At 40.6% G+C, this 27,880-nt stretch overlaps 1 protein-coding gene across 4 annotated transcripts in view; it reads left to right on the forward strand.

Moving 5' to 3' along the window:
- The window catches only part of VWA3B (von Willebrand factor A domain containing 3B), a 200,621-nt gene that overhangs the window by 98,713 nt on the left and 74,028 nt on the right, over window positions 1–27,880 (forward strand). For 3 of the 4 annotated variants that reach the window (XM_010829610.1, XM_010829609.1, XM_010829611.1), the window contains exons 11-15: window positions 4,637–4,775; window positions 5,839–5,970; window positions 13,284–13,382; window positions 21,274–21,456; window positions 26,540–26,667. In XM_010829610.1, coding sequence (XP_010827912.1) covers window positions 4,637–4,775; window positions 5,839–5,970; window positions 13,284–13,382; window positions 21,274–21,456; window positions 26,540–26,667 — 681 coding nt within the window. The remainder of the gene's footprint in view (window positions 1–4,636; window positions 4,776–5,838; window positions 5,971–13,283; window positions 13,383–21,273; window positions 21,457–26,539; window positions 26,668–27,880) is intronic. The other variant, XM_010829612.1, reaches the window with a different exon arrangement.

A 27,880-nucleotide genomic window follows, 5' to 3' on the forward strand; every position in this document is an offset into this window, starting at 1 on the left:
GCCCCACCCCGCCCCCCACCGGCCTCAGCCCTGCTGGTTCTTAAAATCTGGTAATGCTCATAGTCTCGTGTACTAGTGCTGTGACCTCAACATCAGCTCCATGGGGTGACCCATCTTTATGCTTTCACCTCCCCAATGCCAGCAGACAGTTCGAGACTGAGAAGACCATGTCCACTTAGGTACATAGTCCTAAGGTCGGATGGAGCTGGATTCTAATCCCAGTCTGCCATCTGCCGCGACCCTGGGCAAGTCAGTGTCTGTGTGTATCAGCGTTCTCATTTATAAAGTGGGAATAATAATGCCATTTACAAATGTGTTCATTGGACTAGACTAGACACTAAATATAGTAAGTTTAGTCTAGTCCCCAAGCTGCAGTAGTCACTTGTTGTCCGAGCTTCTTCACTCTTTCCATGTTTTCTGTTATAAAGTCACAAGCTGCGAACAGCTGTCTACCCCATGTATGCTCTGCATAGGCCCAGTTTCTCAAAACCCAGCTGGTGATTATTACACAGTAATCCTTGTGTCTGGAGTCTGCAGTGCTTAAGGTTTGGAGTTGACTCCATGAGGAGAGTAGTTTGGATTTCAGATCTGGGGGAAAGGACGCTGCTTTGACGATACCCCAGCTGGCAGCTCTGGGGTCTGTTTGTCCTCCTCCCACCAAGTATCAATGGTTGTTGGGAAGTTTTCTCTCCCCTTTTATTTTTTGGAAGACTTCATAGAGAATTTGTATCATCTCCCCATTAAATATTCATAGAATTCACCATTGAAGCCATCTGGGCCTGGAGTTTTTATTTCTGAGAAGATTTTTGATTTTTTATTATTTTTAATGTTTTACTATTATCTATTTAGTTGTAGTCTTAATTGTGGCATGCAGGATCTTCAATGTTTGTTTCAGCATGCAGGACCTTTTAATTGCAGGATGCAGGGTCTTTAGTTGTTGGATGCAACTCTGTATTTGCAGCATAGGGGATCTAGTTCTCTGACCAGGGGTCAAACCTGGGTCTCCTGCACTGGGAGTGCAGAGTCTTAGCCACGGGAACATCAGGGAAGTCACTACGGGAAGGATTTTTAAAACGGTGCCTTCAATTTCTTTAAATACACCTACTGCTGACATTGGTCATTTCTGTCATTTTTGTTTTCTAATAAGTCTGGCTAGAAATTATCCATCCTCTCAGTCTTTTCAAAGAACTGGTTTTTGGTCTCATTTTTTTTTTCTCTGTAGGGTTTCCTCCTTTGAATGCCATTGATTTCTACTCTTATCTTTATTATTTCCTCCTTTCTCTTTACTTTGAGTTTAAGTTTTTAAAGATAGATGCTTAGATCACTGTTTTTGACCTTTCTTTCTAATATAAGCATTTAATTTTATAAATTTTCCTGAGTACTGCTTTAGCTATCTGTCACAGATTTCGATATGTTGTATTTCATTTCATTCACCTCAAAACATTTTATAATTCCCCTTTGATTTCTTCTTTGACCAAAGGGTCATTTAGGAATGTTGTTCTTCGTGTCCCAAGTATTTGTGGATTTTTCTGATAGCTTTTAATTTCACTGTGGACAGAGAAATACTGTTTTATTTCAGTTCTTATATTGAGATCTGTTTTGTGGCCCAGAATATGAAGAAAAAACTTTCTTTGGGTAGAGTGTACTTTATCTCAGCTCAAGTTTGTTGATAGTATTATTCAAATCTTCCATATTTTTACTGATTTTCTGCTTAATTGTTCTATAAATTATTGAGAGAAGAGTGCTGGAATCTCCAAGTATAGTTTTGTGTTTGTCCAGTTCTTTCTGTTCCATCACTTTGTTCTTCATGTATTTTGAAGCTCAATTAGCCAGTACATGAACACTTGTGGTCATTATGTCCTCCTGATGAATCAGCTCCCATATTATTATGAAATGTCCCTTTTTATCTTTGGTAAATTCTTTGTTGGGAATTTGCTTTGTCTAAAATCAGTATAGCTACTCTGGCTTTCTTTTGATTATTTTCTGTAGGATTTATCTTTTTTCCACCCTTTTTCATTTACCTATATGTATTGTATATTGAACTAGGCCTTTCATTGGTAGAATATATAGAGATATTATTTTTAATCTAATCTGACCATCTCTGACTTTTCATTAGAGTGTTAAGATCATTTGCATTTAATGTGATTATTGATTCGGTTGGATTTAAACTTAAAATCTTGCTATTTGTTTTCTATTTGTCCCACATGTTCTTTGTTCCCTTTTTAACTTTTTCTGCTTTCTTTTGTAGAAAGATTTTTTTATGATTCCATTTTATCTCCACTGTTGACTTATTAACTACCTCTTTGTTTTGTTTTGTTGTGATGTGACTACTTTAGCATTTACAATGTAAGTCTTTAACTTATCACATGTGCATGCATGCTAAGTTGCTTCAGTCATGTCCAACTCTTTGTGATCCTGTGGACTATAGCCCATCATGCTCCTCTGTCCATGGGATTCTCCAGGCTAGAATACTGGAGTGGGTTGCCATGCCTTCTTCCAGGGGATCTTCCCGACCCAAGGATGGAACGCATGTCTCCTGCAGCTCCTGCATTGCAGGCAGATTCTTTACTCCTGAGCCACCAGGAAGCCCCAACTTATCACAGTCTACCTTAAAATAATAATGTATTGCTTCATGTACATCATGAAAGTCTTCCAACTTCCATTCCCTATCGGTATTTTCTATTATTCTTCTACACTTAACTTCTACTTATGCTATAAGCCCGAAATACATTATAATCTATCGTCTTGTAAATAGACTCAAAATGAGAATAAATGTATTTTATACTTATTCACATGTTTGACATGTATGTTGCTCTTTACTCTTTTTGTATAGATCCAACACATGTCTGTTGCTGATGAATTACTCAGCTGTTTTAGTCTGAGAAACTCCTGAATTTACTTTTATTTTTGGAAGATATTTTTGCTAAGTATAGAATTCTAGTTTTACCGTTTTATCTCTCAGTACCTTAAAAATTTTTCTCCATTCTCTTTTGACTTGCATAATTTATGATGAGGAATCATCTATTATTCTTATGTTGTCTCTGGCTCCTTTAAAGATTTTTTTCTTTATTACTAGATTTCAGCCATTATATAATGATGTGTCTTGGTATTTTTTTTTTTTTGTCTGTCTATTTGGGTTCTTTGAGCTTCTTGGATCTGTAGGTGTATTTTCAACAAAATTGGAAACGTTTGGTCATATTTCTCCAAATATTTTTCTGTCCCCTTTCCCTCCTCTTTAGTTTCTAATTACACATATGTTACACTCCTTGATAGTGTTCCATGGGTGGCTTATCCTCTGTTATATTTTTTAAACCTTTTTCTCCCTGTATTTTTTTTTAACTGTTTACTATTGCTATGTCTTTCTTAAAGTTCCTTATCTTTTCTTCTGCTACTGTCTACTTTACTATTAATAGCATACAGTATATTTTTCCTCAGAGGATTTTTTTTTATGTCTTCCCTTCCTCTCCTCATTCCATTCCTACTTAATCTTCTTGAACATATGAGTTATGTTTATAATAGCTGTGTAGCATCCTTTTTAGAGAATTCTATCATCTATGTCATTTTGAGGTCTTTTTCTGTTGATCTGTTTTTCTTCTGATTATGAATCATACTTTACAGCTTTTCTATGTGCCTGATAATTTTCTACTAGATGCTAGACATTTTGAATGTAACATTATTGGGAACTGGATTTTGTTATATTTTTAAAATGTATGTTATGTGATGCAGATAAGTTACTTGGGGTGCAGTTAAGTTACTCTGGGACTTGCTTTTAAGTTATGTTAGCATAGTGCTAACAAGGAGGCATTTTAGTCCAGGATTCATTTGGTCCTATTACTAAAGCAATACCCTTGTGAGGACTCTACTTGGTGCCACATACATTATGGAGGCCTTTCCACTCTGACTGCTTGGAAGATGAGCTATTCCCAGGCCTATGTAAGCTCTGAGGAATTGGCCCAGCTATTCCTTTTTTGGTGATTTATTCTCTGATTTCAGTAGTTTTTTCACATGCATGCCCTGATTGTAACTTAGCCAAAATCTCTAGAGAATCCTCCTGCAGACCTCTGGAGCACATTCTGTCCTTTTCTGTCTCTCTTTCCATCATTCCCCAACCTGCTTTCTCTCCTTTGCAGCCCTCTCTTCAGTGTTTTGCCCTATAAAGTCTAGTTGTTGGGGCTTGCTGAACTCTGAACTCAATTTCAAGTATTTTTATGTCTGCCCTGCCCACTCTTCCAGACTTTGCCTGTACCATGAACTTCCTGAACCATTTACATCTGTGATGGGACCCTGAGCATGGACCACATAAGCAGTCCTGCTTACACAAGTGGCACTTGATTATTATTGGGATCTGGGGTTGCTTGATTCTATCCATAAGCTTCATTGAAGCTTCAGGAATGTGCTGGCATTACTAGCTTGACTACAGTCAGCAGGGTTAGAAGAATAAATGGTGTGAAGTCATAGCTAAAGGCCTCAAAATATCAGATGACAGGAAGTAATTTACTTTTGGCTTTGGAGCCCAGTATTGGATTTATTTTTCTGTCCTGTTGATTTTCCTTTGTAGATGTATCATAAAGTTCTTAGGAGGATGCTCTCAGTGCCACAGGCTCTAACCATTCACTTTCAACTATTTCCTCCCCAGGATTAAATGGTTACAGGATGGGAGTCAAGGCCTCTTTGGAAAAGTGCCTAGTGATTGTGTCTACATCCTCATCGACACGTCTCACTCAATGACGGGGAAACTGGACCTGGTGAAGAACAAGGTCATCCAGCTCATACAGGTGAGATGGTGCTGTAGGCCTCAGGCACCTGGGCACCTGTGCATCATGAGTACATCTCTACCAGTCATGACCTGCGGTGGTTATGAGAGATGCTCAGCCCAGCTTTGTACTTAGAAACCCACAGGAAAGCCACTTCAGAAAAAGGATCCTTTTTGCCAGTGCGAGTCATCCGTTCTTTGCAAGTAGATTCTTGGGTCAGTGGGTCCTTCCTGTAATGTACAGGCTGTTAGGTGAATCTCTGTGTCCATCGTTCCAGGTCTGCTCTATCCTGAAATCTGTGGCGTGCACATGCCTTCGTTATTTTCCAGATACTCTTCAGCTGGGCATGTTTATTCTAAATTTCCAATGAGTGTTAGGGATGCTGCGTGTACTGGCCCCAGAACTGACGTGTTGGGGGAGAGCAGGCTGTTGGTCAGGAGCGTCTGGTCCTTATTCCACCTGTGCCACCTCTGAGTTACGCAACCTGAAGCAGGTTGCTAACACTCCCTGCCTCCTAGTTTCCACACCTATAAATGGGTGTCAGAGTACCGTCACGAGTTGGTGGTATTCAAGTGAGTATGCACCATAGAAAACAATCACAGGGAATGTTTGACAAATACAAAACACAATTTTTAATTTGATGAACTTCTACTGGAGAAGTATGGGCTGATGGAAGGCAAGTGAACAAATCTGCAACTGTAACAATAGCCTTGCCAAAAAGTGATGACACCATTTTGGATTTCTTTTTTTCTTTAAGCATGTTGCATTTAGTGTACATATTCAGTATATCATTAATGTCAGTATTAAAGAAAAATAATGTAATATTTTATATATATATAAACTTATTACATATATCTGATATATGGTCATACATATATACATTTGTAAAGTTTAATGTCCAAACTGTATGTAAATTTTATTTAAATGCCTCTTGTACTTGATTTTTTTCTATTGAATGTAATTTTTAGCTTCTACAACTGAAAAAAGAAATCATAGTGATTAAAATGTATCAAACAATGACCTGTCCTAATCCCTTCTCACATTTGAATGATTTTTATTGCTAAATAATAATTATCGCTTACAGGAACAGTTGAAACATAAAAAGAAATTCAATTTTGTGCAGTTTGATGCTCAAGCCAGTGCTTGGCAGGAAAAACTTGTTGAAATCAATGAGGATAATCTGAAAGGGGCCCAGGCCTGGATTAGAGACATTAAGGTAAGAAAGAGGCTGGGTCTGGGAGAAGAACAGAGATCAGGATAGAAATGCTTAAGAAACTGCTTTGAACTCCAAGGATGGCCATGGCTTCACATAGACATTTGTTTTACTTACAAAGGTCATGTTAATCCAATCTTTTTAGTTGATATCTAACATTTAGATAGGCTTCTACTGACAACACTGCCCTCAGTTCAAGTCTCAGCCTGTTTATGAAAACAAATTTCAAAATAATAGTTTTTTTACTTAAACATTCATATTTGTTTCTTCTGAGACTTCATCCTTGTTTCAAATGATATATTACAGCTATTTTAAACAGTGGATTTTGTTCAAAAGTAATGAACTTGTGGAAATACACAGTATAATGTGAGTGGTTAGGGCTGAAAGCCAGGACAGAGATAGGGCAGCAGGGTGTGATGAAAAGGTAAAATCACTTCTTCAGGGGTCTATTTTACTTGGAGAACTTTATATCTACACAGACTACTGGGAAGAATTTCCCTTTTCTCAAGTTTTCTGTTGTCTTGAACTTACCTTCATTTTAAAAGTTCTTTTTTTAGAATCACATAGCATTCCACATATTTAAGATATACTAAAATTGAGACCAAGGACTATTCTTAAAAAGTCAAATATGGATCATGCTGCTGCTGCTGCTAAGTTGCCTCAGTCATGTCCGACTCTGTGCGACCCCATAGACGGAAGCCCACTAGGCTCCCCTGTCCCTGGGATTCTCCAGGCAAGAACGCTGGAGTGGGTTGCCATTTCCTTCTCCAGTGCATGAAAGTGAAAAGTGAAAGGGAAGTTGCTCAGTCGTGTCCGACTCTTAGCGACCCCATGGACTACAGCCTACCAGGCTCCTCCATCCATGGGATTTTCCAGGCAAGAGTACTGGAGTGGGGTGCCATTGCCTTCTCTGAAATATGGATCATAAATAACTTTAAAATGATTCGTTGCCTGAATTAGAGTTCCAGATTTGACAGGAAGCTACACATGGCCATTAGTGGAGCTCCCTGAGTATTAACGAGCAGGATTTGCACTATCATTGGAATGTTCTGGAGTTCCTTTGGGATTCTTTTTTTTAATGAGAGGAAAGGGACTTCCCTGGTGGTTCACTGATGAAGAATCCACCTGCCAAAGGGACATGGGTTCAATCCCTGATCCAGGAAGATCCCACATGCTGTGGGACAACTCAGCCCCTGTGCCACAACTACTAAACTCAAGCTCTAGAGTCCATGATGCACAGCAAGAGAAGCCACTGCTACGAGAGGCCTGTGCACCACAGCAAAGAGAGAGCCACCGCTCTCCACAGCTAGAGAAAGCCCATGCACAGCAACAGGGCAGCCTAAAATAAGTAAATGAATAAATTAAAAGTTTTTCTTTTTAAAATGAGAGGAGGGGCAATTTCCTGGTGGTCCAGTGGTTAGGACTCTGTGCTTTCACTGCCAAGGGCCTAGATTGGATCCCTGGTTGGGGAACTAAGATGCCACAGGCCATGCACCACAACAAAAATAAATAAATTTAAATAAATAAATAACGAGAGGAGGAAATCTGTTCTATAAGGAATAATGTCTGTAACATTTTGTCCTAATTGGCCACCATACGCTGGAAAAGAGTATTAAATTTATTCTCAGCTTGTTAAACATCCAGGATTATCCATTGAAGTTTCTTTTATGACTCTAGGTAACGGGAAATATCTTAATTCAGAGTGTGCTAATTTAGAGTTTGTGATAACAGGATGTTATATATGTACTCTCATTGGATAAAAACATTAGCAGGTTCCTCTTTATATAAAAATCACTAAAGAATAGAATCAGTCTCATCTAAATGGCTAAAAATATGTCAGATCAGTTTTTACACTGTGATTCTGTTCTCTTCAGAAACCTTTACTGAAGTACCTTTGCTTACTTGCTGAATGTGTAAAATTCATTTTGAAGAACACCAGATTCCTCTATTAGTCTTTGGACTGATTTGGTCCAGAAATCAACCAAGTCAGTTCAGAACATGACCCAGGTGTTCTAAATGTGCTGTGTGCTGATATCACCGAGCTGTGGTCAGCTGGCATAGGTCAGAGAATTTATAAAATTTCAGTTATTGTATTTTTAAGTTCTAAAAGTTCCACTTGGTTCTCCTTCTTGTCTTTTATTTTTTTCATGAGACTTTCTATTTCTTTGCTGATGTTTTTTAGTTTTCATTTGTTTTAAGATCATTGGTCATTTCTAGTTGAAGCATTTTTTTTCACAGCTGCTCTAAAATCTTTATCAAATAATTCTAACATCTCCGTCTTCTTGCTGTTGCTATCATCTTTTTCATTTCAGGTTGAGAGCTTCCTGATTCTTGGTATGAAGGAGTGTTTATCAACTGAATCCTAGACATTTTTGTCTTATGTTTATGAGACTCTGGATATTATTCTAACCTCCTATTTAGTCGGCGTTGTCTGACACTGCTCTGTCAGGGGTGTAGTAGGTGGGCCCTGCCTCATACTTCTGGGTGCAGGTTGAAATTCAGGTTCCCCACTGGAACTCTGTTGAAACCTGATGGGGAGGAACACCTTTTCACTGCTAAGTGGGAATGGACATCATTGAGCAGGGAGGCCATGTTACAGTTGGTGGGGATGAAAGTCCCAGCTCACTACCTGGCTTTCTTAGCTATCACACTGGCAGAGTGTTAGGTCATTTATTTATCCTACCTGATGTTATCTGACCTTCTTGGGTCCATGGGGTTATATCTGTCATTGTTTTGGGGAAATTCTCAACCATTATTTTTTCAAATATTTCTTCTACCCCCTTTTTCCCTTTTCTGCTTTGTTTCCAATTAAGCATATACCAGACCATTTGCTCCATAGCTCTCTGATGCTCTTTTCTGTTTTGTTCTTTTTCCTCTTTGCATTTAATTTTAGATAATTTCTATTGCTCTATATTCATGTTCACTAATTCTTTCCTTGGCTATTTTGAACTTACAGTCATTCCTCTGTATCTACAGGTTCCTCATTCATGGATTCAACCAACCCCAGATGGATTTTTTAATTCCAGAAAGTTTCTTTTTTTTAATATAAATTTATTTATTTTAATTGGAGGCTAATTACTTTACAATATTGTATTGTTTTTGCCATATATTGACATGAATCCGCCATGGGTGTACATGTGTTCCCGATCCTGAACCCCCTCCCACCTCCCTCCCCATCCCATCCCTCTGGGTCATCCCAGTGCACCAGCCCCGAGCACCCTGTATCATGCATCGAACCTGGATGGCGATTCGTTTCACATATGATAATATACATGTTTCAGTGCCATTCTCCCAAACCATCCCACCCTTGCCCTCTCCCACAGAGTCCAAAAGACTGTTCTATACATCTGTGTCTCTTTTGCTGTCTCGCATACAGGGTTATCCTTACCATCTTTCTAAATTTCATATATATGTGTTATTATTCTGTATTGGTGTTTTTCTTTCTGGCTTACTTCACTCTGTATAATAGGCTCCAGTTTCATGCACCTCATTAGAACTGATTCAAATGTATTCTTTTTAATGGCTGAGTAATACTCCATTGTGTATATGTACCACAGCTTTCTTATCCATTCGTCTGCTGATGGACATCTAGGTTGCTTCCATGTCCTGGCTATTATAAACAGTGCTGCAATGAACATTGGGGTACACGTGTCTCTTTCAGTTCTGGTTTCCTCGGTGTGTATGCCCAGCAGTGGGATTGCTGGGTCATAAGGCAGTTCTATTTCCAGTTTTTTAAGGAATCTCCACACTGTTCTCCATAGTGGCTGAACTAGTTTGCCTTCCCACCAATAGTGTAAGAGGGTTCCTTTTCTCCACACCCTCTCTACATTTATTGTTTGTAGACTTTTTGATAGCAGCCATTCTGACTGGTATGAAATGGTACCTCATTGTGGTTTTGATTTGCATTTCTCTGATAATGAGTAATGTTGAGCATCTTTTCATGTGTTTGTTAGCCATCTGTATGTCTTCTTTGGAGAAATATCTGTTTAGTTCTTTGGCCCATTTTTTGATTGGATCTTTTATTTTTCTGGAATTGAGCTGCAGGAGTTGCTTGTATATTTTTGAGATTAGTCCTTTGTCAGTTGCTTCATTTGCTATTATTTTCTCCCATTCTGAAGGCTGTCTTTTCACCTTGCTTATAGTTTCCTTTGTTGTGCAGAAGCTTTTAATTTTAATTAGGTCCCATTTGTTTATTTTTGCTTTTATTTCCAATATTCTGGGAGGTGGGTCATAGAGGATCCTGCTGTGATTTATGTCGGAGAGTGTTTTCAAAAAGCAAAGCTTGAATTTGCTGCATACTGGCAACCATTTACATAACATTTAAACTGTATTAGATATTACATATAATCTAGAGAAGATTTAAAGTAGATGGGAGGATGTATATTAGTTATATGCAAACACCATGTCATTTTATTTAACAGATTTGAGCATCTGCAGATTTTGGTATCTATGGGAGAAAGGGTCCTGGACCAATCCCTGTTGATATATAGAGACACAGCACTTTGAACTCTTTAAAAGATTTCTTCATATTCCTATTGCATGTTTTGTTTGTTTATTTTTATTTATTGGGCTGTGTCAGGTCTTATTGCAGCACGCAGGATCTTCATTGTGTCATGAATGCATGCATGAATGCAATCTCCATTGCATCAAGTCTTTGGTTGCAGTACACAGACTCTAGGTGTGATGCCTGGGCTGTGGAGCACGCTGGCTTAGTAGTTGTGCCTTGGGGGCTCAGTTGCTCCCTGCCATTTGGGATCTTGTTCCCCAACCAGGAATCAAACTTGTGTTCCGTGCATTGCAAGGTGGATTCTTAACCACTAGACCACCAGGGAAGTCCCCTTACTGTGTTTTTCATTAGTAGCATTTCCATTCTGCTATTTCTTAAGGTTTCCATCTCTGCTGAAATTACCTACCTGGTCTTGAATGTTGTTCACCTTTGCCATTAGAGGTTTTAATGTATGAATCACAGTTACTTAAAATTTTCTGTCAGATGGTTTTAGCATCTGTGTCACATCTGAGTTTGTTTCTGATGAGTACTTTAGTTTCTTGATAGTGTGTTGTATATTCTATTTGATATGCTTATTTTTTGCTAAAGCTGAAGCTCTAATACATTGGCCATGTGATATGAAGAGCCAACTCATTGGTAAAGACCCTGATGCTGGGAAAGATTGAAGGCAGGAGAAGGGGGTGACATAGATGGTTGAATGGCATCATGGACTCAATGGACAGTGTTTGAGAAAACTCCAGGAGATAGTGAAGGACAGGGAAGCCTAGAGTGTTTCAGTATATGGGACCGCAGAATTAGACATGACTTAGCAGCTGAGCAATGAACAACACATTTTTTGTTAAGAGCTGGACATCATAGAGCTGCAGTATATAGAGACTGAGATAAATATTTTTTTATGCCTGGAAAAGAGCATGACTTTCTTTTGTGGGATGGGTTAGTGAAGTGAAGTGAAGTCGCTCAGTCATGTCCTACTCTTTGTGACCCCATGGACTGTAGCCCACCAGGCTCCTCCCTCCATGGGATTCTCCAGGCAAGAGTACTGGAGTGGGTTGCCATTTCCTTCTCCAGTGGGATGGGTTAAATTAATCTAATTAAGAGCTGGACTGGGTTTGAGGTTGGTCTGTTTGCACCATAGCCCTCACATTATTGTAGTGATGCTTTGTGTTAGGGTGAGAGATGATGTACCAGAAGGTTGTCTGCTCCACCCTCAGCTTTTGATTTTTCCCTTTACACTGGGCTTCAGAGAGAACTTTTCTCTTGCAGGTTGCTTGTTAGTTGATGTTTCTAGGGGAGTAACAGGGATGGGTATTTTCTGAATAAGCCTCAGTGTTAGTCGGGCCTGGTGTCCAGGAGTCTCAGGGGTGTGGCTTTGTCAGTATCTCTGAGTCCAGAATGTAGCCCTGCTCCTTCTGCAGGTGTAGGGGCTTTGTTGTTTCCTCTTCCATTCCCCAGCCTTCTGGGTTTTGACCAGCACCCTGAGGATGAGTATGTTCGTTACTGCCCTTTACCTCATACACACACACACACACACACACACAAAAGCTTTTGTTCTGCAGGGGAGAGAGAGAACAGGGTCTCTGTGGATGTTCCTGTGTCACTGAATCTCTCCCTCAGTTCTGCCGTATGAAGGAGATTTTCTCTAGGCTCTCTCAGTCTATCCTGTGAATACCCTGTGGGGTTTGTGGTGAAACAGTCTTCAAGAGAGCACTGATGCCAGGCTTCCCTGGCATTCCACTGGTAAAGAATCTGCCTTCCAATGCTGGAGATACCAGTTTGATCCCTGGTCCAGGAAGATCCCACATGCCATGGGTCAAGTAAGCCCATGCACGATGACTACATGCACGGTGACTACCGCAGCCCATTCATCCTAGAGCCTGTGCTTCCAAGAGAAGCCACCACAATGAGAATGCACTGCAACTAGAGAAAGCCGGCATGCAGCAGCAAAGACTCAGCACAGCTGGGTGTGAATAAATAAATAAAACTGAATAAATAATGAGTAAATACAACTTTAAAAAGAAAAAAAGAACACCGATGCCCCCATATTGTGGTCTCTTGCCAATATATACCCGCAGCTTCTGCTGGTTCACCAGCCACCCCAACCCAGCTCTCCTTCAGTGTCTGGCTGCATCCTGTCCCAGGAGCCAGGGCTTGCATCTCACCGGACTCTCCAGATGCCCACCTCTCCCCAGATTTTGGGCCAGTTGGTTGCCCTGTGATCTGAGCTCTCTCATGAATGTAACAAAAGTCACATACTTGCTGTTTGTCTGGCTCTTTTTTATTGTGGAGTGACAGTTCTCTCCATCCCTGGACAGAGCTGCAGAAATTTTACAGTTTTACAGCTTCCTGTACCTCCACATTGCCCATGACACCACACTTGTGTTTGCTGAATATTGGGTGTCATGAATCAATCCTGGCTGAAAACAAACACGGTCCCCACCCGGGTGTATTCAGGCTGCGTGTTTAAGCCGTGCTGACAGCTGAATGAACAGTAACTGAGTTAGTGCCTCCCACCGAAACACACAAAGATAAAATTGAATTAAGAGCTCTGTCAATAGGACAGGAAATCCATTGTCCCAGCTTCTAGCTCTCCTGGGACTATCCGCATAGACGCTTTTATGATACATCCAAGGATTCAACTTCTTGAATTCCTGGACTGAAATCATTATCTCAATATAATTTAAATTTATCTTTTATTTCACAAATACCTTCTTTTTTTTTTTTGGAGGCAGGGAATAACACTTGTTTGTGAGCTCTTTTTCTGAGATTAAAGTATACACTTGGTATGTCTCTCTCTCTCTCTTTTCTGTAGATTGGAAGTTCCACAAACACCCTGAGTGCCCTGCAAATTGCTTTTGCTGATGAAGAAACACAAGTAATCTACCTTTTGACAGATGGGAGACCTGATCAGGTACTTATCAAAGTTGGGAACAAAGACAGACTCACTAATCCCCTGAAAGTGAAAGCTGAGAGTGGGAATTGGGGGACCTTTTTCATTGCCACCAAAAAGCTGTTGACAGATGCTTGCTTGACTTAGGGACCCAGAAGTGAGGTAAAACAAACACATCCACATTGAGAAATTCCTTTGTCTACTGCAGCACTGAGGAAAATTTATGTGACAGTGAGTGTTGTCTGGTTAATTTGATGCACTCCCATAGGCCTGGAGACCAACCCCATGAAAGGAAATGTCTGCTTTCCATGGAAGACTGGTTTATATTTTATTATAAACTAAGAGCAAGGATATCTTTTTGATTTTTTTTCCTTTGGGGACACTGAATCTAAACATGTCACTGCACAATGTCCTTGGTTTTACCCCTAATTTTAACTTAGTAATCATTTAAACAAAGCATGCCTTTCTGGTGAAATGTTCTTTGTTTTGTTTAGCCTGACTGGAAAATATTTGAAAAGTTTTAGTGGAGTCTGTTCATCTTCTTTTGAGCTTTGTGAATGAAAGACTAATGCTCTGGGCATTAAATAAATATACGGATGTGCAGGCCAGTACAATGTAAATTAACCGCTGAAGTGAATTAGTATCAACTTGTTTCCTTCATTGTGAAGTGTCTGCATGTGAAGACTGCTAGGCAAATATTGTAAAATATCCTGTGTCAAACAGTCCAGGGCTTAAATACTAAAGCAACCAGATTTTACTGCAGCGTTAGATTTGTGGCCAAGAAGTTGTATATATAGTAAAATTTTATTTGGTATAATTTTCCTACCAATTTCACTGTACTTTCTACTCAAAGGCAGTTTGTTGTGCTTTGTTTATGCTCCTTGTCTGGTGCCAAGGTGTGAGGCTACAAAGATGAATAATGTCCTGCTCTAGGGAAGCTTACATGTTGGAGGGTACGCGAGCATGTACAGTGAATTCTGACACTATACAGGGAGTAGGGTTGTCTAGGCTACAGACTGGGTGGGAGCACAGTGATGAATTCTGCTGTACAAGATGGAAAGAAGACCAAGCAAGCATCCACTGAGAAGGGCACGCTTCAGCTGTGTCTGAAAGGAGGATAAAGAGTTTTTTAAACAGAGGAGATTGCTGGTATCCTGGGCAGAAGGAACAGAGGTGTAAAGGTATGTGGGCTGCTCAGGGTGACAACTGGAGAGCAAGAGCAGTGATAGAAGAGTGTCGGGGCCGAGTCTCTGAGGTTAAGTTGGGGGAGACCATGATGGTCCTTGAGTGTCACATGGAAAGGATGGTCTTTACCTCACTGGGTACTCTCAGGGGAACAGAAGGTCCCATCCACCTAATATGTTATAAATATGCCTCAGTAGAGCCAGGGAAAGACTAGATCTTGATGAGAGCTGGTGAGGTCCCACCTCAGGGAGGAGCAGCAGAAATTTGGAAGGAGGAACCCATCAGAGATGAGATCATAGGAGTAGCATCAAAGGACTTGGTGGCCAGTTTGTGGGTAGAAGGTGGGGGGCTGGGTGAGGACCAAGAGAGGAAGGGGTCAAGAAGACCGATTTCAGTTGTCTAGTAATTGTTATTAACTGACTGACAACTAAAGAAGTTGAAGACTTAGGGGTTGCCAGTGGAGGAAGCTGAGCTTGAGCCACCTGGATTTCATGGCTGTCCAAAACCTGTGTAAGTATGGGACTGGTGTTTGGAGAAGGTGTAGGCTGATTCTGTAAGGAGATTCTGACTTGCAAGTCATCTGGACAAGGAGTCTTTTTCTTTTTAATAAATTCTAACTGATTTTATTGCAATTTAGGAAATATAGGTAGGCATATAATCATAAGGAAAAATAAGAGGTAAGTATAAGTAGTTCATAATTCAATTTTCTGCCCTTTCTCTAATATGTGCCAGTTTTCCAAGTCATGAGACATTCTTCTGAAACATCATTCTCAGTGACTGCATCATATTAAATTATATAGATTTAATAAAACTACCTTAAAAACTGATTTAATTTTTGCATAGTAGTACATTAACATGGAACATATTACAAAGGTACAAAAGGATATGTAGAGAAAATTCTCCCTCCCACCTTCTGTTCATCACCTAAGAGGCAATGTAGGTTACTAGTTTCTTTATTTTCTTTGAAAGATAGTTTGTTATGTAAACAGATAAATGTTTATATATATATATATATTTCCTTTTTAAAATATATAAATGGTAGCATATTACACGGGCTTCCCAGGTGGAGTTAGTGATAAAGAACCTGCCTGCCAATGCAGCAGGTGCTGGAGACACAGGTTTGATCCCTGGGTCAGGAAGATCCCCGGAGGAGGGCATGGTAACCCACTCCAGTATTCTTGCCTGGAGAATCCCATGGACAGAGGAGGCCAGTGAGCTACAGTCCATAGGGTTTCAAAGAGTTGGAAACCACTGAAATGGTTTAGCACACATGCACGCAGCATATTACACACACAATTCTGAACCTTTATTAATAAAACAAAGGACTTCACTGGAAGCCCAGTGGTTAAGACCCTGCCTTCAATGCAGGGAGACTGGGTTTGATCCCTGGTTGGGGAGCTAAGATACCACATGCCTTAGGGTTTGGCCAAAATTTTTTTGTAAATAAATAAAACAGTATACCTCAGAGATCGCTTAATATCATTTCATAAAAAGCTTCCTCATTTTTTAATAGCTGTTTACTATTCCATCACACAGCTACTTAGTCATATCCCCTGGAGATGAACATTTAGGTTATTTCAATCTTTCTATTCAAGGTTGCAAAAGTAATGGGGCGCATATATCATTTTGCACCTGTATGAGTGTATCTGTAGCATAAATTCTGAGATGTGTTCTCAGTAAAAAGATATATATTTTGATAGATCCCAGCAAACAGCCCTTGAAAAGGATTTACCAAGTAACACTATACCAACAATGTGTTAAGAAGGATGCTTAGATTCGAGTTCATCACAGACTTATGAGGATCTCGGATCTCCCAAAAGTATATTTAAATTGGAATCTCCAAAAAATATATTTAAATTATATTTAAATACATTCCTCTGGGGAGAAGGTCAGTAGCTTTCCCTGGATTCTCAGAGGGTCCGTGGTCCAGTTAATGATAAGAAACTAGGGATATGGATGAGCTGGAATTAGGAATATGCTAATTGCTAAAAAAGTGATTTATAAACTCTCATTCAGGCATTTCATATTCCTCTCTGCCTTTTCCCCACATGCAGTCTATTTAGTTTGTATTGCCCCTCAGGTTTTCTCAAAAAAAGGATATTTGATATTCATGTTCCATGTAGAGGACATTAAAATGTAGCACTCAATCTCCATTTGTTTTTTAATTTTCACTGACTGTGTAGGACCTGAATAGGTAAGACCAATGTTATTATTCCCAGTACTCAGCAGAATTTTCTACTTGGAAGAACACACAGAGATGCTATTCAGAATTCAATTCCATGGACATCACCGTACTGCTTGTTTATTAAATGTCCAGGGCAGGATTATATGAAAGCCAAGTCTTTAATCAAGTTCAAAGGGTTCTAGTAATACTAGTTTTCATGAACCTGGGATCACTAGGTGTCCTTTGCTGGGTATCTGTAGATGTGAGTGGACACTGCGGGGCCTCTGCTAGAGAAGCCAAGCACATTTGGCTGTGATTGTTTGGGGATTTCTTTGAAGTTAGGGCCTCACTCTCGCAAAAATCGAGAAAATGGACGTGAGGAAGTTAACTACACCATTTTAAACAAAAACAGATGTATAATAAGGACCCACATGGGGTATATGAGAGGTGGCGGCAGGGGAAGGCACGGGGGACTGCCCCTGTACAAACAAACCTCCTTCAGACTATGAGAGAACCATTCCTGCCTTTCTTGTCACGCCAAGGTGACCTTTGTGGTGAAAGGGACATCTGGCCACACACCTGTTTAGACTCAGGGACAAGGCACTGGGGCGAATGTCTCAGGTGTGCAGCTTGGCCTCATCTTAGGGACCAACAAGGCGTCTGAAGGGAACTGATTAAGGAGTTATATGGGCGTTACACAGGGAGTGACCTCCACATTCAAAGCCTTCCATCTCAGCTACTGCAGTAGCTCCGCTTAGCATCTGAGAAGAGTCAAGGTGAGTCAGGCTGCAGGGGGAAAAGGCTTACTTCAACTACTGAGTCTTCTTGTCAAAGCTGTGAGGACACCCACCAGCAGAGGAAAATCCCTGGGGGCTGCGGGTGAGGGGCAGGAGGACAGGAATGCTATCTTCCCTGGCAGAGATCAAGCTCCTTCTGCAGTCAAGATGCAGCCCCGCCCTCTGCCCAGCTCTCTACCACTTCGCTGGGCTCTGGAACCTCGTGCCAGTTTAGCAAACATTACCTGGGACTGCGTGTGGGTCGGGGGCTCACAGCGATACATGTAGCAGACTTTCTCATGCTCGTGCTCTCTTGGGGTGTCAGGACTGATGGGAATAAGTAGCTTTAAATCCAGAGACCTGGGTTAGAGCTCATCACTGGCACTGCCCATCTGAATGACTTTGGGCAAGTGTCCCCAAAGTGAGTTTCCTCATCTGTGACTTAGAGCTAATGCTCCCTCCTTACAGGCTTGCTATGATGTTCTTGTGAATGCATTCCATGGATATTTCCTGAGCATTTTTTATGAGCCAGGTACTGTTATCAATCTGAGATATGGTAGAGAGCAAGACAGACCAGGTACCTGCCTTCAGCAAAGCTTCTGTGTTATGGGGAGATAGATAGTGAGCAACGCAAAGCTTTTTGGGCTTCCCAGGTAGCACTAGTGGTAAAGAACCCACCTGCCAGTGCAGGAGACATAAAAGATGCAGACTCAATCCCTGGGTTGGGAAAATCCCCTGGAGGAGGGCATGGCAACCGACTCCACAGAGGAGCGTGGCGGGTTACAGTCCATGGGGTTGCAGAGTTGGACATGACTGAAGCGACTTAGCATGCAGACAGTGAGCAAATAAATCTATGAAGTGATGTCAGGTAATGTATGAAAATGAAGATGCTACCCACAATGTCAGCACTAAATCAACATTAATGTCCCTCCCCAAATATCTCAGCTGGAAGTCAATATAGAGATTGTTGTTGTTTAATTGCTAAGTCATGTCCAACTCTTTTTTGCAAGCCCAGAGCCTGCCAGACTCTGTCCATGGGATTCTCCAAGCAAGAATACTGGAATTGGTTGTCATTTCCTTTCCCAGGGCATCTTCCTCACCCAGGGATTGAACCCTCATCTCCTGCTTGGCAGGCAGATTCTTTAGCATTGAGCCACCTGGGAAGCCCCGATATAGGAGCAATCTCTAGCTAAAACCTATCTTATCAAATTAGCAGAATTTAGGCCTGATATCTCCAGTCTGGCATATAGGCGTAGGGCCAGTGGCGACGAGTGTTGGTAAGAAATGAGGATAATGATCGTACCTTCCTCAGTGGGCTGTGGAGGGGATGCAGGGAGAGAGCGCAGCAGAGCTCTTAGTGACTGGCCTGTGGTGAGTGCTCACAATGGAAGCTAGGTCGAAGGAGATGCAGGCAGCAGAGAGATTTGCTCTGTCCTTGAAGTTGACAGGACAGATGGGGTCAGCCCTCAGCTAGGTTAGGTTGCTGTTTGGTTCAGAACCAGCTGATGGGCAGAGAAGAGAGGAGAAGAGAGGAGGAGAAGTGGGATGGGCTTATGGGCAGTGTGTGTTAGGCACTCAGTCGGGCTTATGGGCAAGGGCAGGCTCAAGACTGGAACCAAATACAGAGGCCGAAGTCATGTGTATGTAGTGGCTGGAATGAGACTGGACACCAGGGGACCACTCAACTGGCGCCTCCCTGAGCAGCATGTGAGCTGCTCAAGGCCAGCAGGTGGTGAGTCCAGAGGCCTCCTCCCTCGTCACCTCACCTCCCCGGGGTTCATAGGAAACATTTTGGAAAGGTTAATAGTCAAAGAATAGGAATTGGGGGTGGAGAGTGGAAACTGGCTAAAGGAGCCAGCAGGTTGAATCAATCAAAGAGGGACTGAGAAATACAGAAGCAATGAGGGCAGGACAACCAGAGGCAGCTTCTGAGGGTGCTGATCTGGGTGTGGTGGTGCTGGTGGAGTGGCAGCAGGGCACATCATCAGTTCACCTTCCCCGTGTGTCTGGTAATGTTTACAGAGTCGATCCTTGCCAAGTGACAGTCTATTGCAAGCAGGGGAAAACAAATAATCTGACATTGCTTCTAGTACTAAAATCTGTCTTTGAATCTAGTCTTACCACTTAAGAGATTGATGATCCTAGGAAGCTTAGTCCTTCTGAGCCTCAATTTCTCCATCTTTAAGTGGAATCCATACCTACTGTGCCAATTAGGATTTCATATTACTGAGAGAAAAAAGCAGGAGAGCAGACAAATGATAACTGAAATGGAGAGATTTATATTCCTATGAAGAAGAAGCCTGGTGGTAAGTAGTCTAGGTTATACAGCTACTCAAGGATATCTCCAAGAAAACAGGCTTCTTTTAATCTTCATGCTTCACCTGATCTTTGTGTTTGTTTGACATCCACCCTCATGGTTACAAGACAGCTGCTTTGTGCCTAAGCAGAGTGTCCATTTTCCAGGAGGCAGGGGTGGAAAAGAGAAGGATATTAGCTTTTTTTGTTACGTCTTTGCCTTTTCATTAGCAAAAAAAATCTTTCCCTTGAAACTTCAATGGACATACCTGGGTCATGTGGTCACTCCTAGCTGCAAAAAAAAAGAAAGTGTCAGAAGATGAGTTTTCATGTGCGTTTTGTTACGTTTGTATGTTTGCTTTTAACTGAGTCTGTTGCTGTCTTGAAAAGAAAACCAGGTCTCTGACAGTAAAAAGGAGAATGGGCCGCTAGAAATCTTTCCAAAACTCTGTCACAAGAGGGTTAACTGGGGTATTATGTCCCCAACAGAGTGCTCAGAACATGAAAAGACCCTAAATAAATGTCTCTTTTTTCACTCCGAGATACCAGTTTTTATCACTCTGAGGTATCTAAAGCTGGACATTGCTTTTTAGGAGTAGAAGCTTTGGAAGCCACCCCAAGATCCTGTGGCCTCATTCTGTAGAATCCCAGTATCCAGGATGTCTTACCCATGATCCAGTGCTTTAAGTGTCCAGAAGTATGTGTGTGCGTGTGTGCTAAGTCACTTCAGTCGTGTCCGACTCTTTGTGACCCCATGGACTGTAGCCTGCCAGGCTCCTCTGTCCATGGGATTCTCCAGGCAAGAATACTGGAGTGAGTGGGTTGCCATGCCCTCCTCCAGGGATCTTCCTGACCCAGGGATTGAACTCCAGTTTCTTATGTCTCCTGCATTGGCAAGCAAGTTCTTTACCATTAACACTATCTGGAAAGCCCTGCTCAAAATTATGTGTATATATGTGTTATTTGCTCAGTTGTGTCCAACTCTTTACAACCCCATGGACTGTAGCCTGCCAGGCTCCTCTGTCCATGGAATTCTCCCCATAAGAATACTGGAGTGGGTAGCCATTCTCTTCTCCAGGGTATCTTCCCAACCCAGGGATCGAATCTGGGTCTCCCACATTGCAGGCAGATTGTTTACCATCTGAGCCACCAGGTCCAACCCTTTAAAAGCATGGATTCTAGGCTTAGGTGCACTAAAATCGAGTAATTGGATTAGTCCGGTCTTTCTCCCAGACTTTTCCCACAGAAACTGTGAGCCTTCAGAGGGCATGCGCTGAGTCACTGGTCTTCGTGCTCTCACCACCTGACAGTTTGCTTTGTCAGTCGAATTGGATTGACACCTTTCCAAGAAGTCACTCTCCACTGTATAAGGAATTACTAATTGAGAATTTCACTATCTAGAACAAATACTAGGGACTTTCATGTATTTTTTTTTTTTTTTTGTCTCTTCCTCTCTATCTCCCTTCTTTTCCCTGAAAATGTATCATTTCAGTCACCTGAAATGGTTATGGACCAGGTCAAAGTTTTTCAGAGAATTCCTATTTACACCATCTCCTTCTGTTACAATGATGAGATTGCAAATGGATTTTTGAAAGACCTTGCTTCTTTGACTGGAGGAGAGTTTCATTCTTATAATTTTGGCTGCAAGGATCCCTATACTCCAGAGGCTGTTCAGGTAAGAGCTTCATGAGCTGAGCAGAGAGTGTTCACTTACTTGGGCACTAATGGTTGGAGATCTGTGGACAATGATTGGAAGAACAGCAACCATAAGGACAACTAAGTTGAGAAAATGAATCACCTTACAGCTAGTGTCCTGCAAACTGTGGTGCCCTAAGGACCACCTGAGCTAGGGCACCTGTGAAAATTCAGATTCTCGAGTTCCACTACTGAGCCACCAAATCAGGTTCCAGGCACAGAGGCCCAGGAATCCTAATAGATTCCATTTTTCTTCTAAGCTTTTCATTATGGAATGTTGCAAACAAATGCAAAAGTAGAAGAGTATATATGCCATGCACCTATCAGTCAAAGTTAACAATTACCAACATTTTGCCAAAGTTTAGGAACAAACACCCTGGGGGTCCATACATAAGGTTTGTTAACCACTGCCTGTTTGCACACATTTGTGGGAAGGTTTCAAAAAATTAACTTGCTAGGTAGTTGTCTTCTGACTCATCAAGCTGTATAACCATGTGACCATCTGATGAAACAATTCATTTTAATGAGCTAATACAAGAAAGTAAATAAAATTCTATGCCCCAATTCTCCAATTTTGGCCTGAAGATGTGCATTTCAAGTGTGCCTCTCTAGAGAACGTGTTTCTTATTGTCTGTTCTAAGGAGTGACTTTAAAGCCAGAACACTGATCAATGCTAACATGTGAGAAACTATTAATACTAGAGTCTGGAGATGACTCATTCAAAAGAATCGGACAGACCAGTACTCTGAGCTCATCAGATGGCAATGCCCACTCCCATCAGCTAGACTAGAAAAACCTCATAATCCAGTGGGTACTGGGTAAAGTTTAAAGGAAGATCTTGCCTCAGTAGTGGGAGCAGCCAAATGCTGCTCTACTTCTGTCTAGAAAATCATAAATGCAAAACGTGAAAGGGTCAATCCATTTCCAGGGAATTTAGCTGCGTCCACTCTCCCCACTCACATTCAACATACTACTGGAAGCTCTACCAAGATAAGGCAAGAAAATAAAGGCATACAGATTAGAAAGGAAGAAATAGACCTGTCCCTGTTTGCAAGTAACAAATAAAACTCCAAGGGAGCTACAAAAAAACTCCTGGAACTATTAACTGAGTTCAGTAAGGTCACTGGTTATAAAATCAGCACACAAAATTCAATTACATTTTGATAAAGTAAAAATAAACATACAGAATTCAAAATTAAATATTGAAATTTAGTATTTCCTCCAAAATGAAAGACTTAGGTATATATATTACATAGTATATATACAGAAAAATCTTCTGAAATAGAATAAAATTAAACTATATTTTCATTCAACATCCAATGGAATGTACAAAAATGCTACTGGAACTAATAATTGAAGTTAGCAAGATTGTAATTTCCTACAAGGTCAACATATAACATACTAAAATGTTGTCATATTAGCAAATAACAATAAACATTGAAATAAAAATTATCTTTTACAATCTCATCGAAAATATGAAACATGTAGTGACAAATTCGTCAAAGTGTGTGAAAGGCCTGTCACTGAAAACTATAAAACATTGAGAGTTGTATGTTGTTTATGGGTTAGAAGACATCACAATGTTAGAATGTGCATTCTCCAAAAGAAAATCTGAACTGTGTCTGTTCTGTATGTGTGTAGTCGTTCCTTTACCCTTCCGTCTGTAGTTGACATGCGCAGACAGAGTATTGGCTCTCGAGTTGCTGTTCTGCCGTCTTCCTGTCTCCTTCAGTCCCTCCATGTGTATTCCATGTGTAATGACCTTCTTCAGTGCTGTAATAGGGCATTTAACAGAGGTTGCTATGTGCAGTACTGTGTTTAGTGTTTTCATTTTAATTTTTCTAGGACATTAATTTATATGAAAATAAAAAGAATACTAAAAGAGAAAAAAATAGACTTAACACATTCCTAATCAAAATTTCAGCAGTAAAAGTTGACAAACTAATTCCCTGGAAATTCAGAAGATTTCAAATAGCCAAAATGCTTTGAAAAAGAAAATCAAAGTTGAAAGACTAATACTACTTGATCTCAAGGTATATAAAGTTATAGTCATCAAGACAGGGTGGTGTTAGCGTAAAGACAGATTTATAGATCAACAGAACAGCAAAACCAGAAATAGACTAACACATATGTGTATAACTGATTTTCAACAGAGATGCAAAGGCAATTCAGTGGAGAAAGTATGTGTTTTTTTTTTCCTCCAACAAATGTTGGAACAATTGGATAAAATAAACACATCTTGCTCCATACATCACACTGTAATAAAAAATTAACTCAAAATGATACATGGACCTAAATGTAAAACCTAGGTTTTTTCCCCTCCTAGAAGAGAACATATGAAAAGCCCTTTGAGACATTGTGTTAGACCAAAAAAAACTTTATTAGGATATCAAAAACATAGTCCATATAAAGCAACTCAATAAATTTGATTTAATCAAAATTAAAAATTTCTCTTTAAAAACAATGTTAAGATAACTAAAAGACAAGTTGTAGACTGGGAGAAAATGTTTTCAAATTGTATTCATTGTCTTGTATCCAGAATATATTAAGATTTCTCAAAACTCAAGGAAGCAAAAAATGGGCAAAACATTTGGACAGACACCCTACCAAAGAAGATATATGCATTTCAAACAAGATCATGAAAGGATGCTTAATTAATTAATTAATCATTAGGGAAACACAAATTAATTCATTAATTATTAGGGAAACACAAATTAACCATAATGAAATACCATTACACAGCTATTAAAATGGCTAAAATTAAGACAACTGACCTTATCAAGTTTTTACAAGGATGTGGAGGAACTAGAACTCTCATAAATTACTAATGGGAATGTAAACTAGTGCAATCATTTTGGAAAACAGTTTGGTCATTTCTTGAAAAGTTCAGCATCACCACCCGTGTGATCTTATTCATTGACCCAAGAGAAATGAAAGCAGATGTTCATATGAAGACTTGTGCACAAATGCTCAGAGCGTTAGTATTTATCATAGCTCAAACCTGAAAACTCAAATGTCCATCTGCTGCTGCTGCTGCTAAGTCACCTCAGTCGTGTCCGACTCTGTGTGACCCCATAGACAGCAGCCCACCAGGCTCCCCTATCCCTGGGATTCTCCAGGCAAGAACACTGGAGTGGGAGGCCATTTCCTTCTCCAGTGCATGAAAGTGAGAAGTGAAAGTGACGTCGCTCAGTCGTGTGTGACTCTTAGCGGCCCCATGGACTGCAGCCCACCAGGCTTCTCCGTCCATGGGATTTTCCAGGCAAGAGTACTGGAGTGGGGTGCCATTGCCTTCTCCGAATGTCCATCTACAGGTGACTACATTTTGGATTTGGTATATAATAGAATACTACTCAGCCATAGAAATGAATGTACTATTGATTCATGCTGTATCATGGGTGAATCTCAAAATAATTAATGAAAGTAAACTAGACACAAAAAGATGATATGCTGTATGATTCCATTTAAATAAAATTCCATAAAGCAACTATACTCTAATAAAAATTAATTAAAAATAAGTATGGGTTTCCATTTGGGTGATTAAAAAAGTTCTTGAACTAGATAATAGTGATGGTTGTGCAATATCGTAAATGTACTTAATGCTACTGAGGTGTACACACTTTAAAAATGGTTAAAATAGGAAACTTTATGGGTATTTTGCTGAAAACAAATATAGACCTGCTGAAAAAATAAACAGACAAGTAAAATTCCAGAAAATTGAAACTGATAGTGACAGAAAGTAGATGAATAGTTGCTTGTTTTTTGAAGAGGGGCTAAGAGGGAGGGCAGATCTACAGTGGGATACAAACAAACTTTATAGAGGGTAATGGATATAATTATTGTCTTGATTGCAGAGATGATTTCACAAGTGTGAATGTCAAAACGATTCACATGGTGCACTTTACATACATTCAGTTTGTTGTTGTTCAGTTGCTAAGTCATGCAGCCCCATGGACTGCAGCACACCAGGCTCCCCTGTCCTTCACTATCTCCTGGAGTTTGCTCAAACTCACGTCCATTGAGTTGGTGATGCCATCCAACCATCTCATCCTCTGTTGCCCCTTCTCCTCTTGCCTTCAATCTTTCCCAGTATCAGGGTCTTTTCCAAAAAGTCACTTCTTCTCATCAGGTGGCTAAAGTATTGGAGCTTCAGCAATCAGTCCTTCCAATGAATGCTGCTGCTGCAGCTAAGTCACCTCAGTCGTGTCCGACTCTGTGCGACCCCATAGACAGCAGCCCACCAGGCTCGCCTGTCCCTGGGATTCTCCAGGCAAGAACACTGGAGTGGGTTGCCATTTCCTTCTCCAATGCATGAAAGTGAAAAGTGAAAGTGAAGTCGCTCAGTCGTGTCTGACTCTTGGCGACCCCATGGACTGCAGCCTACCAGGCTCTTCCGTCCATGGGATTTTCCAGGCAAGAGTACTGGAGTGGGGTGCCATTGCCTTCTCCGCTTCCAATGAATATTCAGGGTTGATTTCCTTTAAGATTGATTGGTTTGATCTCCTTGTAGTCCAACGGACTCTTAAGAGTCTTCTCCAGCACCACAGTTCAAAAGCATCAATTCTTCAGCTATCTGTACATGACTACTGGAAAAACCATAGCTTTGACTATACGGACTTTTGTCGGCAAAGTGATGTCTCTGCTTTTTAATACACTGTCTAGGTTTGTCATAGCTTTCCTTCCAAGGAGCAAGTGTCTTTTAATTTTATGACTGTAGTCACTGTCCACAATGATTTTGGAACCCCCCAAAATAAAATCTGTCACTGCTTCCACTTTTTTCTCTTCTGTTTGCCATGAATGATGGCAGCGGATGCCATGATGTTAGTTTTTTGAATGTTGAGTTTTAAACCAGCCTTTTCACTCTTCTGTTTCACTCTCATCAAAAGGCTCTTTAGTTCCTCTTCATTTTCTGCCACACCTCAATTAGGCTGTCTAAAAAATAAATAAGAACTACATGAAATTCTTTAGATTCTTCTTTTCCTGATACAGTTTGGTTTTTTGTTAGAAATGTTTGGAATCTGAACTTTCGTATAATCTTGCAATGTGTTTACTTATTTTGGCAGAATGAAGATCTGACTCTCTTAATTAAGGAAATGGAGCAAGGACGCAATGACCTAGAGAAGGTGCAAGACCTTTACTCAGAGTCATTGGTCATGGACTGGTGGTACAATGCAGAAAAGGATGGAGACAAGTGAGCATGGCAAAGCGCCCACTTCCCCATCACAGAGGTCTTCTTGGGTGCTCTGCTGGATCTCTTTACCACTTTCTACAGTGGTTTGTGAGAGTTCTTTTAAAAAAATCACATAGTATGATTATGTTAAGATTTTTGTTTAAGCAAAGGGAACTCATAATCTAGCAAATTAATGATTGGCTTACAGAAGCCACAAACTCATCCTTTTTTTAATTTTGATGTTTTTTGGTCATACTGAGTGGCATTGCATATGGGATCTGAGTTCCCCAACTGGGGATCAAACCTGTGCAGTGGAAGTGCAGAGTCTTAACCACTGGACTGCCAGGGAAGCCTCACATACTCATCCTTATATGCAGGTTCCCAAATCCTGTGTGGTCCTTAGGGATGTCTCATCTGCACCCAATGTGGATATCCCCTACCCCCACCACAACCCACAAAGGTGACAGAGCAGAGTAGGGGTGCACTGTTGTGAAGATTTGACTCAGGGTCACAACCGAAGCGACTTAGCATGCATGCATGCATTGGAGAAGGAAATGGCAGTCCACTCCAGTGTTCTTGCCTGGAGAATCCCAGGGATGAAGGAGCCTGGTGGGCTGCCATCTATGGTGTCACAGAGTTGGACACAACTGAAGTGACTTAGCAGCAGCAGCAGGAGGCTCAAGGGCTGGACTTCACTCTGTGTGACCTTGGTGAATCCCTAACTTCTTTCCACACCTGTTGATTGCTGTGGGTCTCAGTTTCTTCCTCTTTAAGATGATGTGGTGGTAGTATTTGAGATAGATGATTTTTCAGGTCTTTCCCATGCTATATGCTATTAATAATATGTCTAAAACCAAAACCACCCCAGCATTCAGTAAATGTGTCAAATCTTAAGTGATTTCACATTGTACAGATATTCAGGCATCATAGCATTCATGTATCACAGCATATAAATACCCTATCAGGAATGGAAAACAAATTTATGGTTACCAAGGAGATTGCAGGGAATGGGGGAAGTTTGGGATTAACAGTGGAAGGAGTTTTGAATTAACAGATCTACACCATTATATATAAAACAAAATAACTTTATTCTGGGCTTCCCTATTGTAGACAACAAGGACCTACTGTATAGCATACTCAATATTTTTTAATAACCTATAATGGAAAGGAATCTGAAAAATGTATATATATGTGTGTGTGTATATGTATAATGTATGTATAACATATATATACA

The sequence above is a fragment of the Bison bison genome, unplaced genomic scaffold (genome assembly GCF_000754665.1).
Source record: "Bison bison bison isolate TAMUID 2011002044 unplaced genomic scaffold, Bison_UMD1.0 scf7180017864508, whole genome shotgun sequence".
Classification (NCBI taxonomy): domain Eukaryota; kingdom Metazoa; phylum Chordata; class Mammalia; order Artiodactyla; family Bovidae; genus Bison; species Bison bison.